The 19065-nt window shown below is 40.8% G+C and overlaps 1 protein-coding gene across 1 annotated transcript in view; it reads left to right on the top strand.

Annotated features, from left to right (window-relative positions):
• The first annotated feature begins 1313 nt into the window (after window positions 1-1313).
• Window positions 1314-19065, top strand: part of LOC125463402 (carboxypeptidase A1-like) — a 31298-nt gene continuing 13546 nt past the window's right edge. Inside the window, exons 1-7 of the mRNA XM_059654467.1 lie at window positions 1314-1411; window positions 6410-6491; window positions 12135-12269; window positions 12405-12503; window positions 13250-13351; window positions 15232-15333; window positions 16367-16477. Of these exons, the coding sequence (XP_059510450.1) occupies window positions 1314-1411; window positions 6410-6491; window positions 12135-12269; window positions 12405-12503; window positions 13250-13351; window positions 15232-15333; window positions 16367-16477 (729 nt within the window). The remainder of the gene's footprint in view (window positions 1412-6409; window positions 6492-12134; window positions 12270-12404; window positions 12504-13249; window positions 13352-15231; window positions 15334-16366; window positions 16478-19065) is intronic.

Genomic DNA, 19065 nt, shown 5'->3' with positions numbered 1-19065 from the left:
AGAGCCTTTGTTGAACAGAGGAACATAAGTGAAATATGGAAGCTTCATATCCTCAAAACAAAATGAAACATGACAACATATCCTTAAAACCTGTTATCACCCTTAAGTCCTGTGAATTTCAAAGGTGCGGTGAAAGCAAGGTCACCTGTCAGCAGGTGTTGCGAATTCTAAATAAGGACTGGCAGAAACCTGAGGCGTGATTGAATTCAGCTCATTAAACGGTGGGAACTGGACAGCAGGGAGACAAAAGACACATGAGGGAAAAATATACTTTGGGCAATAATTAATAAAGGGTCTCGGACTAAGATAAGAAATCTTTATAAGAGTCAGTGAAAGGTAACTATTTTGACACATTTCCTGCTGCAAATGAGGACCCTGTTGGTTCTTGGAGCTTTACTAGTGGCTGTTTACAGCCAAGAGACATTTGTTGGGTGAGTAAATGTCATTTTCCCCGACATGTGCGCTGTGAAAATTGCATCAAATTGCAGTCAGCCATCCAAAATAGCAACAAGGAGTTGTGTCACCACTGGGCCATTTGGAAACTATCATTACGCCCTCTGTGAAGTTATACTCATTGAAATGAAGGCTGGAATGTTTTGGGAAACGTAAATAATCCCAGTGTCAAGGCCAACAGAACCTGACTCATGTGGAGGGCAGCAGAGTCCAGAATGGCATATTACTTTTGGCTACTAAGTAAGAGGCCACCCTAGGACCTCTGTCTAATTGAGGTTGATAACCATCTGTAAAGTGTTTCCCAATCAAAGCGCCAGTCGATCAGCAGCATCACCGTTACAAATGACCATGGCTGAGGTTGTGGGAAGAGGAAAAGGACACTTTCACGCTAAGGGGAGTCAGGAAGTAGCCAAATTAATTGACATCCGCCTCTGACAGATAGGCAACTGTGCTACTGAGCTTTCTACCACTGGTAACATAGGTACAAAGACGTCGAGTTCCTGGATATCCAGCCTTTCTTAAAAGATCTGATAAAATCTAACCCTCAAGATTCTCGATTAGTGGCACGTGAGGTCCCCCACCTTTGCAGATTGGTAGAAGAATCTTGTTTGACACAAATGGGCATCCTAAGCATATGGGATCAGAGGGAAATGATGTCCTGTTTTAGCCCTGTGCTATTTTTTTTCCAGAGAGGGAGTTGGGTAAAACAGGCTGGCAATTCACTATGAGCTTCTTATACATTAGTGGAGTTGTTCCATGTGTAAGACTGGAACTATAGCCTGACGGAGAGCTGTGTGCAGTGATGAGCAGCAATCGTTAGGGTGAGGGTCAGCCCTCCAACATCATCTGGCTTGTTGACTATGGCCATAGCTTTAAGGCACAGTTACACCAGGAAAAAGGGAGTCCTGAGGACAATTTACAAACTTAAGCTTACTATGTCGATACGCTATTTGCAATTGTGAGTGATCCTGTTTATAGCTTAGAAGCTGGGGCTGATGCCTTGTGTATATACATCAGCACATAGAAACTGAGCTTGCTGGTGAGCTTGATTTGGAGTGAGGCTCTGGAATCTATCTTGTACCCTTTGGTATAGACCGAGGGGCTTTTTATGTAGCCACGTCAATGACAGATTGTGAATCTTAATTATCTGATCTTATTAAAGTGTCTCAGTCACTTTCTCCAGTCCCCAAATGGTTTAATGTTGAGTCTCATGTCAAGGGGTGGCATTAAATGGAGGGTAATCAGAGAGTGATAGTGGCCGACAGCACAGAAGAAGTCCTTTTGCCCCAGGAGTCTGCGCTGGTCAAAAATAACCATCTGACTATTCTAAACTAATTTTACAGCATTTGGCCTATTTCTTTGTATGCCTTGGTATTGTAAGTGTACATCTGAATAATTCTTATATGTTATGACAGTTTCTGCCTCTAATGCCCTTAGAAGGCAGTGAGTTCCAGATTCTCTAGAGTGAACATTTTTTTCCTAATATTCCCTCTAAACCTTCTGCCCCTCCTTACCTTACAATTATGTCTCCAGTCATTGATCCCTCCACCAAGAGGAAAAGTTCACCCCTGTTTACACTTTCTATGCCCCTCATAATTTGAATCATCCCAATCATGTTTCCCCTGCACCCATTTCTCCGAATGCACATCCAACGGTTGCTAATTTTGTTTGCACATATTCCTGAAGATTTCATGACATGATTACTGGCTATCAAATGCCCCTACCCCACAAACCTGCCATTGGCTACCTGAATGCTCATTTTTGTAGAATACCACCTTCCTAAAAACATTCAGGAAACTAACTCACTGTTCATTAACCAGTTAGATGATTCTATTGGTCAAGCAGCCTTTTATCCTTACCTCCAATACTTTTCTCACTGATAAACAACTGTTTGCAGAAATTATTTTTCAAAAACACAATTTGTTTTCTTGTTCGCATAATTTTTTTTCCTGGGTTTGACTTGCAGCAGGGTTCGAGAAATTAATTTGAGAAACTCCTAGCTGCAATTCTGGGGGGTTGTCAAACCCCCTTCTCTCTACAACTTCAGAGTTGGACTGCTGAACTTGATCATTGACTTTCTGTTAAATAGGGTTTGAACACGTGTGGGTTGGGTGAATATGGGTTAAAGTGACCAGGGAAATACAAACAAAATAGAGAAATAAAAGAAGGAAAATAGAGATTAAAGCAGACTAAAAGATCCACTAACTAATGACCAGTTTTGCCTCATATCCCAATACTGATAGAATTCTTCAAGGTTTGTTTCTGTAACATATTTGAATGGCTTAGGAGAGCAGAGAGGATGAATTGAAAAGCATAAGGACTTCGCAAGTTCAAAACCAAAAATAGGAGGGTGGGGCCGAAGGATGCAGTCTCTATATGATATCATGTGCCCTCTGCTGGTTGATTGCATATTTGGTGGTGATAGCTTTTTTTTATTCATTCACTGGCTAGGCAGCATTTATTGCCTATTCCTAATCGCCCAGAGGGCAGTTGAGAATCAACCATATTTCTGTGGGTCTTGAGTCACATGTAGGCTAGACCTGGTAAAGATGGCAGTTTCCTTCCCTAAAGGACATTAGTGAACCAGATGGGTTTTTCCAACAATCGACAATGGATTCATGGTCATCATTAGATTCTTAATTACAGATTTTTTTATTGAATTCAAATTCCATCATCTGCCGTGGCAGGATTCAAACCTGGGTCGCCAGAATGTTATCTGGTTTAACAGTCCAGTGATAACCACTAGGCCATTTCCTCTCCTCCCCCTTTCACATGAGAACTCACTGATCTGCAAGAAAGAGGGGAATCCCAACTGGATTTAAAGGGCATTAAGTCAGCTCAGGTGACCAGACCCGAAACGTTAACTCTGATTTCTCCTCACGGATGCTGCTGGACCTGCTGAGCTTTTCCAGCAACTTCTGATTTTGTTTCTGATTTACAGCATTCACAGTTCTTTTGGTTTTTACTTTAAAGAAAGTCACTGGGTTGCAAAACCATGGGCCCTATGATCTTTACAAATATGCTGCCTGACCACCCAGGAAGCCGACTCATTGTGTGTTTAGACAAATAAACTGTTTAATTAAAAGAAACTATCTGATTAACGGAAACTATTACATCAATGCAATATTTTTCCTGGAAATCCTATTGTGCAATTTCTTCAGTAACTGAGTTTAATTTTTGTAATGAATAACACTTGTTTTCTGCAACAGCTCATAACAAAGTTCTGTGAATTTTGAAAGTGCCATTAAATGTGGATTGATAAAATCTTTTTAATTCAGAAAAACGGGATTAAGGTCTCAGCTTTCTCCGATATCTGTAGAGAACCTGGATAAAATGGCTTTGGGTTCCTTCGCACAGTCTTCATCAACAACACAACCTCTAAGATCATGAGACTAAATAACCATTTAACTCACCAAGCCTGCTCTGCCATATAATGAGATCATGGTTGATCTGATAATTCTCAACTCCACTTCTCTGCCTTATTCCTGTAACTCTTGATTCCATTCTCATTAAAAACCTCCTTATTTCAGCCTTGAATATACTTAATCATTCATTTTAACAGCCCACTGCAATAAACAATTCCATAGAATGATTACCATCTGAGAGAATAAGGTCCACCTCAGCTCAGTGTTAAATGTGCCAATCCTTATTCTGAGTTTATGCTTTCTGGTCCTAGACAAGGAGAAATAAGCCTTCAATATCTGCCATGCCAAACACCCTAAGAGTCTTATATGTTTCAGTAAGGTCACTCTCATTCTTCTCTCTTCAACTGAGTAAAGACCAACTTACTGAACCTCTCCTCATAAGAAAATCCTCCACACCAGGATCAAGTCAATGAACTTTCTCTGGATTGCCTCCAATGCCAATGTATCTTTCTTTAGATAAGGACATTAAAACTGTTCGCTGTATTCTAGATGTGATCCACTTAGTGCCCTATATAGTTTTAGCAAGATTCCCTGTTTTTAGATTTCATTGCCTTTGTAACAAAGACCAATAGTTCATTTGCCCTCTTTATTACGTACTGAACTTGAATGTGAGCTTTTTTGTACTTAATTAATCAGGACCCTCAAATCCTTGTGTGCTACGCTTTTTACAGTCTCTCCCCACTTAAATAATATTCAGCTCATCCACTGACCCTGATGTGGCCTTCCCTACATCAGTGAGACCAAGCGGAGGCTCAAAGACTGCTTTGTAGAGCACCTGTGTTCTGTTTGCAACAAACAACAGCACCTTCCACTCGTGAACCACTTCAACTGCCCCATCCACCCCCTGGTGACATGCCCATCCTGGGCCTCCTCCAGTGTCACAATGACACCACCCGCAAACTGGAGGAGCAGCACCTCATATTCTGCCTCGGGCGCCTACGGCCTAAATGTGGATTTTACCAGTTTCAAAATTTCCTGCCCCCCTGCCTCATCCCATAACCACACCTCCATCTCACCCCCGCATCCTTGACCTGACACAAACTGTCCATCTCCTCTCCCACCTATCCACTCCTCCCATCTCACTGACCAATCCCTACCACTTCCTACCTGCACTCACCTATCACCATCCCACCTACCATCCCCAACTCCACCCCTCCTCTGTCTATTTATTTCTGAGCTCACTTCTCCCCCGCCACCATTTCTGAAGAAGAGTCCCAAGCCAAAAAGTCAAGTTTCCTGCTCCTCTGATGCTGCCTGGCCAGTTGTGTTTTTGCAGCTCCACATTGTGTTATCTTGTCTTATTAAGTTGCTTCTGGTGTGTAGCATTAACAAATGTCTTTTGGGAATCCAAATATATAACTGCTGCTGGTTTCCATTTATCTATCCCTTTTTGTTACTTCCTCAATGGATTCTAATAATTTCATCAGGCATGATTTCCCTTTCATGAAGCCATGCTGACTCTGCTTGATTATTTTATGTATTTCTGAAAACTCTGCTTTTACATTGTTTATAACAGACTCAAAAATTTTCTCAATGACAGATATTAAGCTATAAGACCTTTAGTGTCATAGAATCTCTACAGTGCAGAAAGAGGCCATTCAGCCTATTGAGTCTGCACCAACCCTCTGAAGGTCTTCCCAGACACCTAGCCTGTCCCCATAAGCCTGTATTCCCCATGGCTAATCCACTTAGCCTACACATCCTTGGACAATGCAGGGCAATTTCCCATGGCCAATCCACCTAACCAGCACATCATTGGACTTTGGGAGGAAATCAGAGCACTTGGAGGAGCCCACACAGAAACAGGAAGAGTGTGCAGACTCCACACAGACAGTCACCCAAGGCTGGAATTGAACGTAGGTTCCTGGCACTGTGAGGCAACAGTGTTAACCACTGAACCAATGTGCCCCACATCACGTGTATTTTTTTGTCTACTTCCATTCTTGAATAAGGGTGTTACTTCGATTGTTTTCCAATCCTTTGGAACATTTCCAAAACTCAAGGATTTTTGGAGGATTGCTACCAGTGCATCCACCATCTCTGTATCTACTTCCTTTAAAATTCTGGGAAGCAACCCTTCAGATCCAGGTTATTTAACAGCCTTTAGGATCAAACTAATGATCCTACGTTCAATTCCAGCCTTGGGTGACTGTCTGTGTGGAGTCTGCACACTCTTCCTGTTTCTGTGTGGGCTTTTTCTCTTGAGTACTTTTTCTCTTGAGGTAGTATCATATTTATTTCCACCCCTTTCTTTAGCTCCTTGTTTAGTATTTTCCGAATGCTATTAGTGTCCTCCTCCATGAAGACTGATGCAAAGTACTTTTTCAACCCCCCATTTCCTGGGTCCACATCATTCCACAGCCTATTGTAAATTTTGGTACAAAGCTGAAAGTAACACACAACAATCTGCCATTTGAGAAAAGTTATGACAAATTCCTTTCTCAAGGGCTGAGCTGAAAAGACTGTCCCATGGCTTTCAACTCTCACATGGACAATTTCAATTTCATTTCTTTCATTTTCACTTCTTACAGTGACCAGGTTTTACGAGTCACTGCCAGCAATGAGACACAGCTTGATCTGGTGCGGTCCCTCCAAGAACTGCAGCATCTAAATGTAAGTTAATATATATTAATGTAAATGTAATATTTAATTAATATAAATCAATGTGATTCATGGGCATCTCTTTATGCCATGTGCCCCATTCCTGTTTGAACAGTGGTCACACACTATCTTTACCTTTCACTTTTCAGTCTTAGTTGTGGCTGGAACTGTGGCCTTTGGTGCTACATTGTAGATTTCTCACTAAATTAAAATGCTTTACCTATCAGGCGATTGCAGTTAAAAAATACCGAAATGTCAGCTTTTGTGCTCCTGAGATGCGCTTGGCCTGCTGTGTTCATCCAGCTTCACACTTTATTATCTCAAATAATTACTGAACTGAAATCATTGCTAATGTGTCATTGTGAATCCTTGAAACTCATATAATACAGAAATCAAGGCAGATAATCAGCCTCTGATTTCCAAAAGGCATATAATAATTTGCCACATCAAAGGTCAACAGGTAAAATAAGAGCACATGGCATATGATAACATATTAGCATGAATAGGGGATTGGTTACTGAACAGGAACTTGAATGTACTGATAAATGGGTTTTTCTCAGGCTGAAAAAGTGTAGTGCGGCTGGTATCAGCAATAGAGCCTCAATTATTTACAGTCTATATCAAAGATGAAGGGACCAAATCTATGGCTTCTAAGTTTGATGATAACACAAAGACATGTAGGAAATTAAGTTGTGAAGGGGACGTAAGCAGTTTGCAAAGGGATATAGATATGTTAAGTGAGTGAGCAAAAATACTCCTGATGGAGTATGTGGAAAATGTGAAGTTGTTTACTTTGGCAGGAAGAATAGAAAAAGAGCATGTTATTTAAATGGAGAGAAATTGCAGAACTCAGCCATATGGAGGGATCAGAGGGTTGTTATTGATTGCAGCTAATGGTAAAGCTGATAGACTCATACCTGAGTTGATAGGTTTTAGTTTTGCAATTTGGCTCCTGTGGTGGTCAGTCACTGAACATCTTCACAAAAGGGTGCTAAAGTGCTTTTAATTTTATAACACACAAGGAAAAAGTACAGAATCAAATGCAATTTGGAAAGATATTTTTTAAACCACAAAAAGAAAGATACAATTCTCTTTTCCTAGATTATACTTTGCAGAATCTCAGACCCAGTGAAGAATCACTCCTTTCTTCCGTTTAAAATTTCTCCTCAATTGACAAGGTTACAAGCATTTCCTCTTGTCAAATTTCTGAATGATCAACAGAATTTTAAGATGGATGCAATACCATAAAAAGTTGACAGCAATGCATAGGAATGTACAATTCGAAACGCAAACAGATTGGCCATGGTCATTTTGATGGCTGAACAGACTTGGGTTTAATGACCTCCTTCTGTGGCTAATCTGTGTTTTCGAATCTACGAATATACATTATTCTCTCCATTACTGCCATTCCTGATATATGCAGCTATATGTTAACCCATTGACTTTTCTCACTGAACTCAGAAAAGTCACACAAGATGCTTTCCAGCCACTTTGACTACTACTCAATTGCTGGGTAATGCATCTTTCATGGATCTTCTGAATTGATCCTTCTTCAAGCCTCTTTCTCTGGGTCATAAAAACTCAATTTAGTAACTTTCAGCAATTGTCTCACCAGGTAGCTTCCCTAGCCATTGAGCTTAAGTCACATGATGCCTTGGAACGGCTGTTTTGATCCACTGCTTATAAAGAAGCTTTTGACCCTTAAAAAACAGAAACAGAAACCAAAAATCTAGTTTAGAACCAAAGTTTCCAAATAATAATGATATTTTACAGACCTTCATCAGTGATATGGTACATTTATTACAAAATGTACAGGAATGGCAAGTGATTGCAGAGGCAAGTGGATTTTGTTGTCATTTATTGCAAGGGAGATGAAATATATTGAAGTATACTGTCATACAGGCCACCTATGTGAGACCATCTATGTACAGTTTTGGTCCCCGAATTTACGAAAGCCTTTACTTGCATTAGAAGTAGTGCAGACAATGTTCTGTCAACTGATACCTCGGATGAGGTGGTTATAAGGAAAGGCTGTACAGATTGGGCCTGTACCTGTAAGAGTTTAGAAAATAGAGAGGTGACATTATTAAAACTAATACAATCCTGAAGGGAGACAACAAAGTGTGGAGCTGGATGAACATAGCAGACCAAGCAGCATCTTAGGAGCACAAACACTGGGTCTAGGCCCGAAACTTCAGCTTTTGTGCTCCTAAGATGCTGCTTGGCCTGCTGTGTTCATCCAGCTCCACACTTTGTTATCTCGGATTCTCCAGCATCTGCAGTTCCCAATATCTCTGATACAATCCTGAACAGGCTTGATGAGGTGAACGCTGAAAGCCTGTTTCCCCCTTATGGGAGAGACTAAAACTAGGGGTTACAGTTTTAAAATAAGACATGTTGCGTGTGACATAGTAGTTTGGAGAAACATTTTGTCTCAGAGCAAGATTAGCCTGTGGAACTCTGTTCCCCAGGAGGCAGAGGCTAGATCAGTGAATGCTTTTAAGGCTCATTTACTGACGAGGTAGCCAAAGGACATAGCAACTAGAGAGAAATGTAGAGGGCACAATCAGATTGGCCATAATCTTATCAAGTTACAGAGCAGGCTTGAGGGACTGAATGTTTCTCTCCTACTCCTAATTTGAAACAAAATCAGAAATTGCTGGAGAAAAGCTCAGCAGGTCTGGCAGCATCTGTGGAGAGAAAGCAGAGTTAATGTTTCAGGTTGAGTGACCCTTCTACAGAACTAAGTGTAACTAGGGAAAGGTCAGTATATATGTTAGAGAGGGTGGGGGGAGGGCAAGGAGTAAATAATAGGTGGAGATAGAGCACAGAGAGAGAGAGAGAGAGAGAGAAACAGTTGGGCAGACAAAGGTGTGGGTAAGGGTCAGACTAGGAGAATCAATAGCAGTAATGGGTATCATTAGTGCCTGACAACAGGTTGTTTGTGGTATCGGCCTATGTGATAACAAGGCCTGGACTGTTGGGATTGGTGTAAGGGCTTGGAAGAAGGTGCTCAGGCCCTAAAATTATTGAAACCATAGGAAGTGGGGATGCTGTAAATCAGAAACAAAATCAGAAATTGCTGGAAAAGCTCAGCAGGTCTGGCAGCATCTGTGAAGAGAAATCAGATTTAATGTTTTGGGGCCAGTGACCCTTTCTCAGCACTGATGGTGGCTGGAAAAATGTTGTTTTTTATGCAGACAATTAGGTGTGGGGAGGGGGTAAGGATTAAACAAAAGGGACTGGGGATTGAGTCCAAAGAGAGAGAAGAACAGACAAAGGAGTGGATAACAATCTGGCTAGGAGGGTGAACAGCTATTAATGGAGACTATTAGTGGCTAACAATGGGGCATGTGTGATAGCAGACTACGTGATCACAAGGCCTGGTGTATGGGGGTGGACACAGGAGAGCTCAATCCCTAATGTTATTGAACTCAATATTGAGTCCAGAAGGCCGCAGAGTCCCCAATCGGAGAAAGAGGTTGTTGTTCTTCCAGCTTGTGCTGAGCTTTGCTGGAGTACTGCAGCAGATATATTGGTCAGGAAGCAGAGTGGTGCGTTGAAGTGGCAGGCAACTGGAAGCTCAGGGTCATTTTTGCAGACAGAACATAGGTGTTCTGCAAAGCAGTCACCCAGTCTACACTTCGTTTTCCCAATGTAGAGGAGACCACATTATCAGCAGTGAATGCAGCAGACGAGACTGTATGAACTGCAGGTAAAGCGCTACTTCACCTGGAAGATGTGTTTGGGCCTTTGGCTACTGAGGAGGGAGAAGGTGAGTGGGCAAGTGTTACACCTTTGGCAATTGCAGGGGAGGGTGCTGTGGAGCTTCAGGGAGTGTTGGGAATGAAGAAAGAGTGCACCAGGTTGTCCTGGAGGGAACGGTCCCTGTGGAAGGCAAACAAGGGAGGGGAGGCGAATATGTGTCTGGTGGTGGCATCTCACTCAAGGTGTCGAATGTTGTGGCTTAAACTATTGAATTCAATATTGAGTTCAGAAGACTGCAGGGCTCCTAAGAAAATTGTGGCATTGTTCTTCCAGCTTGCGCTGAGCATAGCTGGAGCAGTATAACAATCCCAAGACAGAGATGTTGGCTGGGGAATATGGTGGTGTCTTGAAAGGGCAGGCAACAGGAGGTTCAGGGTCATCTTTGTGGACAAAATGTAGGGTTCAGTGAAGTGGTCACCCAGTCTGTACTTTTGTGGAATACTACTAATTTGTTTGTACATATCAACTCTTTCCTTCTCCAGAACACATAACTTCTCCACTGGAAAGTGCCTCATTTTCTGCCCTGTCAAATTTGTTCGTGGCCCTGTACTGTTTGAACTGCTCGTGTAGCATAAAACAGAGATTCAAGTTAACAAAACACTGCACCTAGTGTAGCTATGAGGTACTTCAGTGGAATCTTGGAACTCTTTCCAAAAAGCTGTTGAGACAAAGGCGTTATTAGAATATTCAAAGCTGAACTTGATAGATTTTTGTCAGGCAAGAGTGTTAAAGATGATGGAACCATGGGTGAAGTTAAGGTATTAATTTGCGATGATTTAATTGAATGATGGAATTGGCTGAATTGTCAACTTCTGCTCCCGGTAAGTGGCACATTTACAACCCTCCTACTCCATAGGATATTTGATCCACACATCGTTATGACACATCTCTAACCTGTCTGTCCATGGGCGGAGGGGGAGGGGGAGGGGGAAATGACCCTTGATTTACTAAAGTTCGGAAAATCTCAGGAATAGTGGTGAGTCTGCGTGACTGGAAAGATAATAATCAGATTGATGAATCCTGCAGATCTTTGAGAACTTTTAATGCTTGCAGCAAATTACATCAAAATGCTAGAAGTATAGAATTACAGGATATTTCATCCATCAAGTTCATGACAGCAATTCTCTACTCGGTCAACTCATATAGTCTCACTTTACTATTTGCACTCTCATAGCTAATAGCATAGTATTTTTTGTGATTATCTTAAATTTGTTCCTTTTATTTACTGTCCTTCCAACCAATTTATCCCTACTTATAATATTATAATTCCCAATAATTTTGGAGATCACTTTCTGTTCACCCTGCCACCTTCTTGGCTCAAATGAAAAAATGGCTCAACCTCTCAAGTTTCTCTCTGAAGCATTAACCCTTCAGTCCTGGAAATATCCTAGTGAGTTTATACATCATTAGTCTTATTGCCTTTTATGCTGTTACTATAATACTCAAACCAACACAATATTGAACTGTTAACCAAAGATAAAAAAAAGCTGTTTATATATCACCTTTCACAACCTAAGGATGTTGTAATGCACTTTACGTCTAGTGAAGGACTATTTAACATACAATTGTAGCAGGTAATTTGAACACAGCAAGCTCCAGTGAAAGGCACAGCAATAAAGTAATATTTTAAAAGTGTTGAACAAACGATGAACAATCTTTAGCATCTACCAGAAAGTGCAGATGGGCCACTGGTTTAATATCTCACCTGAAAGTAACAGCCGTGACAGTGAAGCACTCCCACTGTTATGTATGGAACATGTCAGCCCAGATTGTGTAATGGCTAGTACACATTCAAAACCAGAAAAACATTTCACTTTTTTTAGATTGTGTTTTTCTATTTATGGCAATCCATACACTAAGAGTTAATTGTATAATTCTTTTCCTTAGATTGATTTCTGGTTAGAACCAAGCAGGCCCTTGATGCCCATTGACATCCAAGTCCCAAGAGAACATGCACAATCTGTGAAAGCCTTCTTTGAGTTCAACGGTATCGGTTACTCAATCTTGATTGAAGATCTACAGGTATTCTCCTTCAACTAACCCTTAGTGATTGATAATTTGGTAACACTGCACCAAGTATACACTGGCTCTGGAGTTACCACTACAGTCGGTTAATATTAGAGACAGCTCACTATTGACTGTACTGTAATCTTTCAGCTTCTATTGGATGAAGAGAAGAAGGAAATGATACTTTCTCGACATAAGGAACGTAACAGCCAAACATTCAACTATGCTTCTTACCACACATTGGAGGAGGTAAGGCCAGGCAATTATTAAATATTGAAAGCAAACTTTAATAGTCATAGGTAAAAATGGAAACTTTTGTGGTTAAGGAAGTGATTATTCTTAATGTTTCACTTCTTAAACTTGAAAAGGATACAAAAATAAAGTTTGGAAGTGATAGTTAATCCTTTACTTTGCCCCATGCTCCCAACTTTCCTTATCTTTTTCTTCCCTGTTTTACTGTTGTAATTATCAGTGCTGCTTTGATTTATACTATCGTTCTTCCAAAGCTCCAAATACATTTACTACACTTAAGTTGTACAGAGTCTTGATTGGACGTTGCCTGTAGCTTGGAACTCTACACTTCAGGAAGGATATATTAGCCTTGGACAAGGGAGCAGCACAGATTCATCAGAATATAGAAGACAGAAGGGTGGTCTGATCGTGACACTTAGAATGTTGTTGTATTGATAAAAGAAATTTCCACCAGAGGGGTAGTCAAGAACGAGTGGATCTAATCTTCAAATTGGAACTTACTGAGGAAGGTGAAAATCCTGCATTCTCAAAGTCCAGGTTTGAATGTCATTCGGGGTGAAATTGTAATCTGAAATTGACACATAGTTAATCAGCTACTTTTTTAGATTGAGCCCTGTTTATTTTCCATTCCAGTTAATGTTGCTTAATTTCATTGTCCCTCCACCTTCCAGGAGACAACATGAGGAAATCTCATTGTCTAAGCACAAATCAAACTGACTGTTAATTTCCACTCTCTTCCTCAGATTTACATATGGATGGATACGTTTGTAGCTTCCAACTCAGGCTTGGTCAGCAAACTGCAGATTGGTACCACTTTTGAGAACCGCCCAATCTATGTGCTAAGGGTGGGTATAAACAGGGAGCTGACATATATCTACACTTATTATATTTCAATTAAGCAACTCGCAAACTGCAAGGCACTGCTTAAAGGAATAACCCTATCTAATAAATATAAAGATGATTAGCTTTGGTAAGAACTGTCTGCAGTGATGTAAATATTGTTCTGATAGTAAGGCTGTGTGAACAACATTATCCTGATTTCAGGGATGAACTGAGAGTTGGAAATTGGATCTAGATGTGCCTGTTTAGCAGAGTAAAATAAGTGAACAAAAACTAAGTTTGGAGACTAACACCAGGGGCCCCAATTACACTTCTGAAACAACAAACCTGATATTGGGATTTTAGTTGAGGAACCTATTGTGTGATTTCAGTCCCCTCGCCAAAACTGGAGAACAATGAATGGAACAGGGGCTGGGACTATTCCATTCAGGATCCTCCAACAGGTGTGGTAGCTGTCAACAAAATGTAAGTATTCACTAGGCATTCCAAACATCATTCCTATTGAATGAGGAGAAAGAGCAGCGCTCACACAACATCACTGCATTCCAGTTCATCAACCTTGCATTTCTGTAGCTCTGCTCCATGACTTATTCATGAGTTATGTCAACAAGGTAGAGACATGTTGCCCCACTACAGGCAGTTCATGTAAAATAAGAGCAATGAAGCCCTAGTTCCAACTTAAGTCTCTCCTTGAATTCCATATACATGGAGAACATTTCAGGACAAAGGTGGAACACAAAAAATGTGGTAATAAAGGAAGTATTGCTGTTTAATAATATTTGGGATGTCAATGAGGAATAATTGACATTTTCATCTTAAAATGGAAAAGTATTAGAATAAATTATCATATACTTCTAAATAAAATGAAGGGAGGTATCTTCACAATTATCATTGCAGGCAACCTATGTTTGAAAAGACTGAAATTTCAGGAAAAACTCAGTTGTCCCTTATGTTGGTTATAAATTATATGAATTAGTCAGTTTGATTTAAGCCTACAAGGCACTGTTGAGTATTATTTGCTCTTAAACTATAAACGAGCTGCACATCCTAAGTAGTATCAAGGTCCAATATTGCTCATTTTCTATAAATCACCTCACCATCAGTTATATTCCAGCATAGAAATTATTCCCTTGTATGAATTATGAAGCATTAAACAAAGAATGAGGCCATTTGATTTACTGTGCTTGCCCTATGGTAGAATACCCAATTAGGCTTACGATATTTTTCCTTTTCAGATAGTTATCTAATTCTCTTCTCAAACGTACCTTTCAAAATGCTTTCACTACACTTTCAGGCCCTGCATTCCAGATTACAATAACTTGATTTGTAAAAAAGAATTTTAGGGAAAAGAAAGGCATGTTGTTATCAGGAGAAATGCAAGAATGTTAAATTTCAAATGATTGCAACAATTGATATTAGAAGAGAAAAGAGGTGTTATAACTGGTTATCAAGATCACTGTGAGTTCCCAAGGCATCGCCATGGAGAAAGCAATATGGAACTATGGACTCTGCATATTTCCAAGAATTAAAAATTGGACAGGCTTGGACAAATTCCTTTTGGTTAAAGAGGAGGGCACCTAAGGACATTTCTAGCAAGTGTACATGAAACATACTGCAACCTCAATTTATTATCTTAAGTTAGTTGATAGTGTAGCTATTAGTGCACAAGACTTTTCAGTAAGAGCCTACCCAATTGTCTAATCACATATAACAGCAAAGGAAAAGAAAACTTTTGCTTTTTGATTATCAGAAATTATTTTTGTTTTTATAAAATTAATGCTATTTCATGGTGATCAGACGATGTATTAGAATTTAATACTGCTGCATCTTTTATAGTAGTACAGTTTACCCACAATCAATAGTTTGTGAACTGATCTTCCTACAGTTTAGCACTGGTGGGATTAACCGACCTGCTATTTGGATTAATTTTGGTATCCATGCCCGTGAATGGATTAGTCCTGCTACCTCCCTCTGGCTTGCAAATAAGGTAAGGTTTCGAAGATTCCATTTGTAGAAATAATGGAAAGGGCTTGGGTTTTACATATCTGATTGTGGCATTGTCTAGCTGTTGACTGTAAAATCCAGTTCATAACTTGGATTCTGAGCTCACCTGTGTTTCCGGTTCTGATGTGACGCTAACAGTATCCCACTACTCCAAAGATAGAAGCACTATATGTTTATACCTCTTTGAAGGCTCACCATTGGTAGGATGACCATCCTATTACCTTCAGTACGTCAGCATACCTTAAACGGACTTGCAACCAACTGCTGTGCCCCTGTTGAATACTGTGCCGCCTAATGTCAGAGTAGCCATGTGGGCACCATTTAAACCCTTTCAAGTTCCCTTTTTGTGATCACCTCATTAGGGTGGCTAATTCTCCAGTTTTGCCCATAGAATTGAGGGTTAATCTCCTGGGCACCGATGACAACAAACTCATAAACATTGTAAATAATTGTGCCTGCATTTTGTTTAAATACTTTTGTGAATCAGTCATTAAAAAAAAATTGGAGATTTGAACATTTGGAAATTTGACTGCTTGGGGCTGTCATAAGCTGGAAGTCCTGCCATGAAATCACCAGGAATTCAGAACTGGCAACCCAGTGCCACTAACCTAACCTCAGAAAAATATTCCGGTCGCTCAAGTGTGAGTATTTACCCAGTGAGCTTTGCATTTCTGATTAAGATTACAACGTTGGGATAAGATTACCGAGGTAAAAAAGTTTTGAGGAAGGGCGCTGTGAGGAGAAAATCAGTCATAGTTCCTGCTCTAGATTACTGATCAATCTGCAGGGAAAGGCTACTGTGTTTTTTCAGCTGGGGACAGGCTCAGACTTGAGTTTGATGCTTTCATAACTGGATTACTTGCTGATACTCCCAGCCTGAGTTGACTTGAAGAATGGCAATTTGGGAAAGGTACAAAAAGAATGGTAGGGAGAGAAGGTAGGAAAGGAAGGGTAAGTTGAGTGAGGAAGGAATAGTGCATGTGGAAACGTCCCAATTCCTTTTGTCTCTTTTCCAGCTTGCCAGTGAATTTGGCAAAGATACTTCTGTGACTTCATTGCTGAACACAATGGACCTCTACCTAGAGCTTGTAACAAATCCTGATGGATTCAAATTTACCCACACAAATGTAAGTGCAAAAATACGAAAGCAAAATACTAAGAATGCTAGCAACCTGAAATACAGACAGAAAGTGCTGGAAATAGTCATCAAGACAGGCAACACCTGTCAAAGATCTGAACCATGAAGGCAAGCACATGAGTTGCCTTCTTTACCACCCTATCCAGCTGTGACACAACTTTCAAGGGACTACTCTCCTAAGCCCCTAAACCACTAAGTCCCTCTGTTCAACTACATTCTCCAGGGCACTACCATTGTGTAAAGGTAATTGCCATTAACTGCCTGTATTCATCTTACTAAAATGCAACACCTTAAATTTATCCAAACCAAATATCATCTGCCACTCATTGGCCCAATTGATTAAGAAGCCTTTGTACTCAAGTAACCCACTTCATTGTCTGCTATACCACTGATTTAGGTGTCATCTGCTAACTTGCTAACCATGCTTCCTATAATATTATCCAAATGATTTATATATATGAACCTAGCACCGATCCCTGAGAACACCACTGGTCACAGCTCTCCAGTCCAAAAAACAACCCTCCAGCACAACCCTCTGTCTGCTATCATCAAGCAAATTTTGTATCTAATTGGCAAGCTTTCCCTGAATCCCATGTGATCTAACTTTACTAACTAGTTTTCTATGCAGAACTTTGTCAAAGACCTTGCTAATGTCCATGTAGATAACATCTACCACTCTTCCCTTATCTATCTTCTTGGTCACATCCTCAAAAACATGATCAAGTTTGTGAGACACCATTTCCTACACACAAAGCCATGTTGACTATCCCTGATCAGTCTTTGCTTCTCTAAAAATGATGGGGGATTGATATTCCAGTGTATCAAAAGGCAATGCATCAATGTTCTGGTGTTTGAACATTTTTCAACTCTTGTGCATCCCAAAACTAGCCCAGTTCTTCCCCTCCCCCCACTGCATCACAAAACCAGCCCGGCTCGTCCCCTCCCCCGACTGCATCCCAAAACCAGCCCAGCCTGTCTCTGCTTCCCTAACCTATTCTTCCTCTCACCCATCGCTTTCTCCCACCTCAAGCCGCACCTCAATTTCCTACCCACCACCTCATCCCACCTCCTTGACCTGTCCATCTTCCCTGGGCTGACCTATCTCCTCCTCACCTATACTCTCCTCTCTACCTATCTTCTTTTCTCTCCATCTTTGGTCTGCCTCCCCTCTCTCCCTATTTATTCCAGGTCTCTCTCCCCATCCCCCTCTCTGATGAAGGGTCAAGACCCGAAACGTCAGCTTTTGTGCTCCTGAGATGCTGCTTGGCCTGCTGTGTTCATCCAGCTCCACACTTTACTATCTTGGATTCTCCAGCATCTGCAGTTCCCATTATCTCTTGTTGCCCTCTGTTTCCCTTCCTCGCCACTGTTTTAAGTCGAACATGAGAATTTCCAATCCGGATGTTTGAGTGACATGTACCTGCATTTCCAATTCCAAATTCCGTCCATCACCAAGACCATCTACAATCATGCCTGTAACATCATCTGTCTCTGACTCTCCCTTAGTCACAGAAGCCATTCTCCATGGCTTTGGCCCCTCTAGAACTGACTACACCAAACAATCTCCTCACCAGCCTCCCATTCCTCATTTTACATAAGCCACTGCTCATTGAAAACTCTGTAGGAATGAACCATCTTGCCTCATATTCAGCTGACCTATTACAGCTATCTTCACTGACTTACTTTCACCTTCAGTGACCTAATGCTTCAAGTTTCAAATTCTCATCCTCAGGAAATCCTCGGACATGCTTTTCCCTTCCTTTCGCTGCAATCTGTCAATCACCTCAAAACATTTTTCTACATGAAAGGCTTTAAATAAATACAAGTTCTTGTTGAGTCTATACAAGGATTCCTAAGTTGGGTATAGCCTGGCCTTTACTCTGGCTCAGTAGCAGAATGGTAACAACAGGTGTGAGGCTTCACTGCCAAGGACTCTGTTAAATGGAAATGCTGGTTTGGCAATACCTAAACCAGATTAGGGCAGTTTTAGGCTTTGCATTCCATAATCATTATGAACTACACCGAAGCTGTCCCATAATCCTCTTATGGACGATCCTAACAGGCAGAACTCATTTCTTGCATTCTTGCAAAGATTTGGGCTGGTCATCAACTTGTTCATAACTTTCTGATCTTCCCTCTTTGGCACCAGTAGCTAACCAGTAGATGCTAGGAGAAGAACTCTCCACCAGATTCCTGTGGTGGTGTGGATTTATCTCCATCCACATCCAACTCACAGCACATGATCAGAAAATCAAACTCGGTTCAAATCAATTTGAAGTGTCCTAAGATGGCATTCAAATAATGCTGATCTGGCTAATGATGATTTGGCCTAGCACATGTTCTGTGCAAAGTAACCTGTATGCTTCTGTCTGAGTCTTTTTGACCTGTACTTCCTTGCTTACTATGATCTGCCTGAACTGTTTGTAGACAAAACATTTCACTGTACTTTGGCACACATGACAATAAATCAATCAATCAATCAAGTAAAAAGCATGTTCAGCTGAAATAGCAGCTGGGTCCTCGGTTTAATATCTTATCCAAAATCTAGCACTTTTCCTCAGCTTGGTGCAACACTAT

This window comes from Stegostoma tigrinum, chromosome 25 (genome assembly GCF_030684315.1).
Source record: "Stegostoma tigrinum isolate sSteTig4 chromosome 25, sSteTig4.hap1, whole genome shotgun sequence".
Classification (NCBI taxonomy): domain Eukaryota; kingdom Metazoa; phylum Chordata; class Chondrichthyes; order Orectolobiformes; family Stegostomatidae; genus Stegostoma; species Stegostoma tigrinum.
The sequence above is the reverse complement of the archived record's forward strand: the minus strand, read 5'-3'. Positions and strand labels throughout refer to the sequence as shown.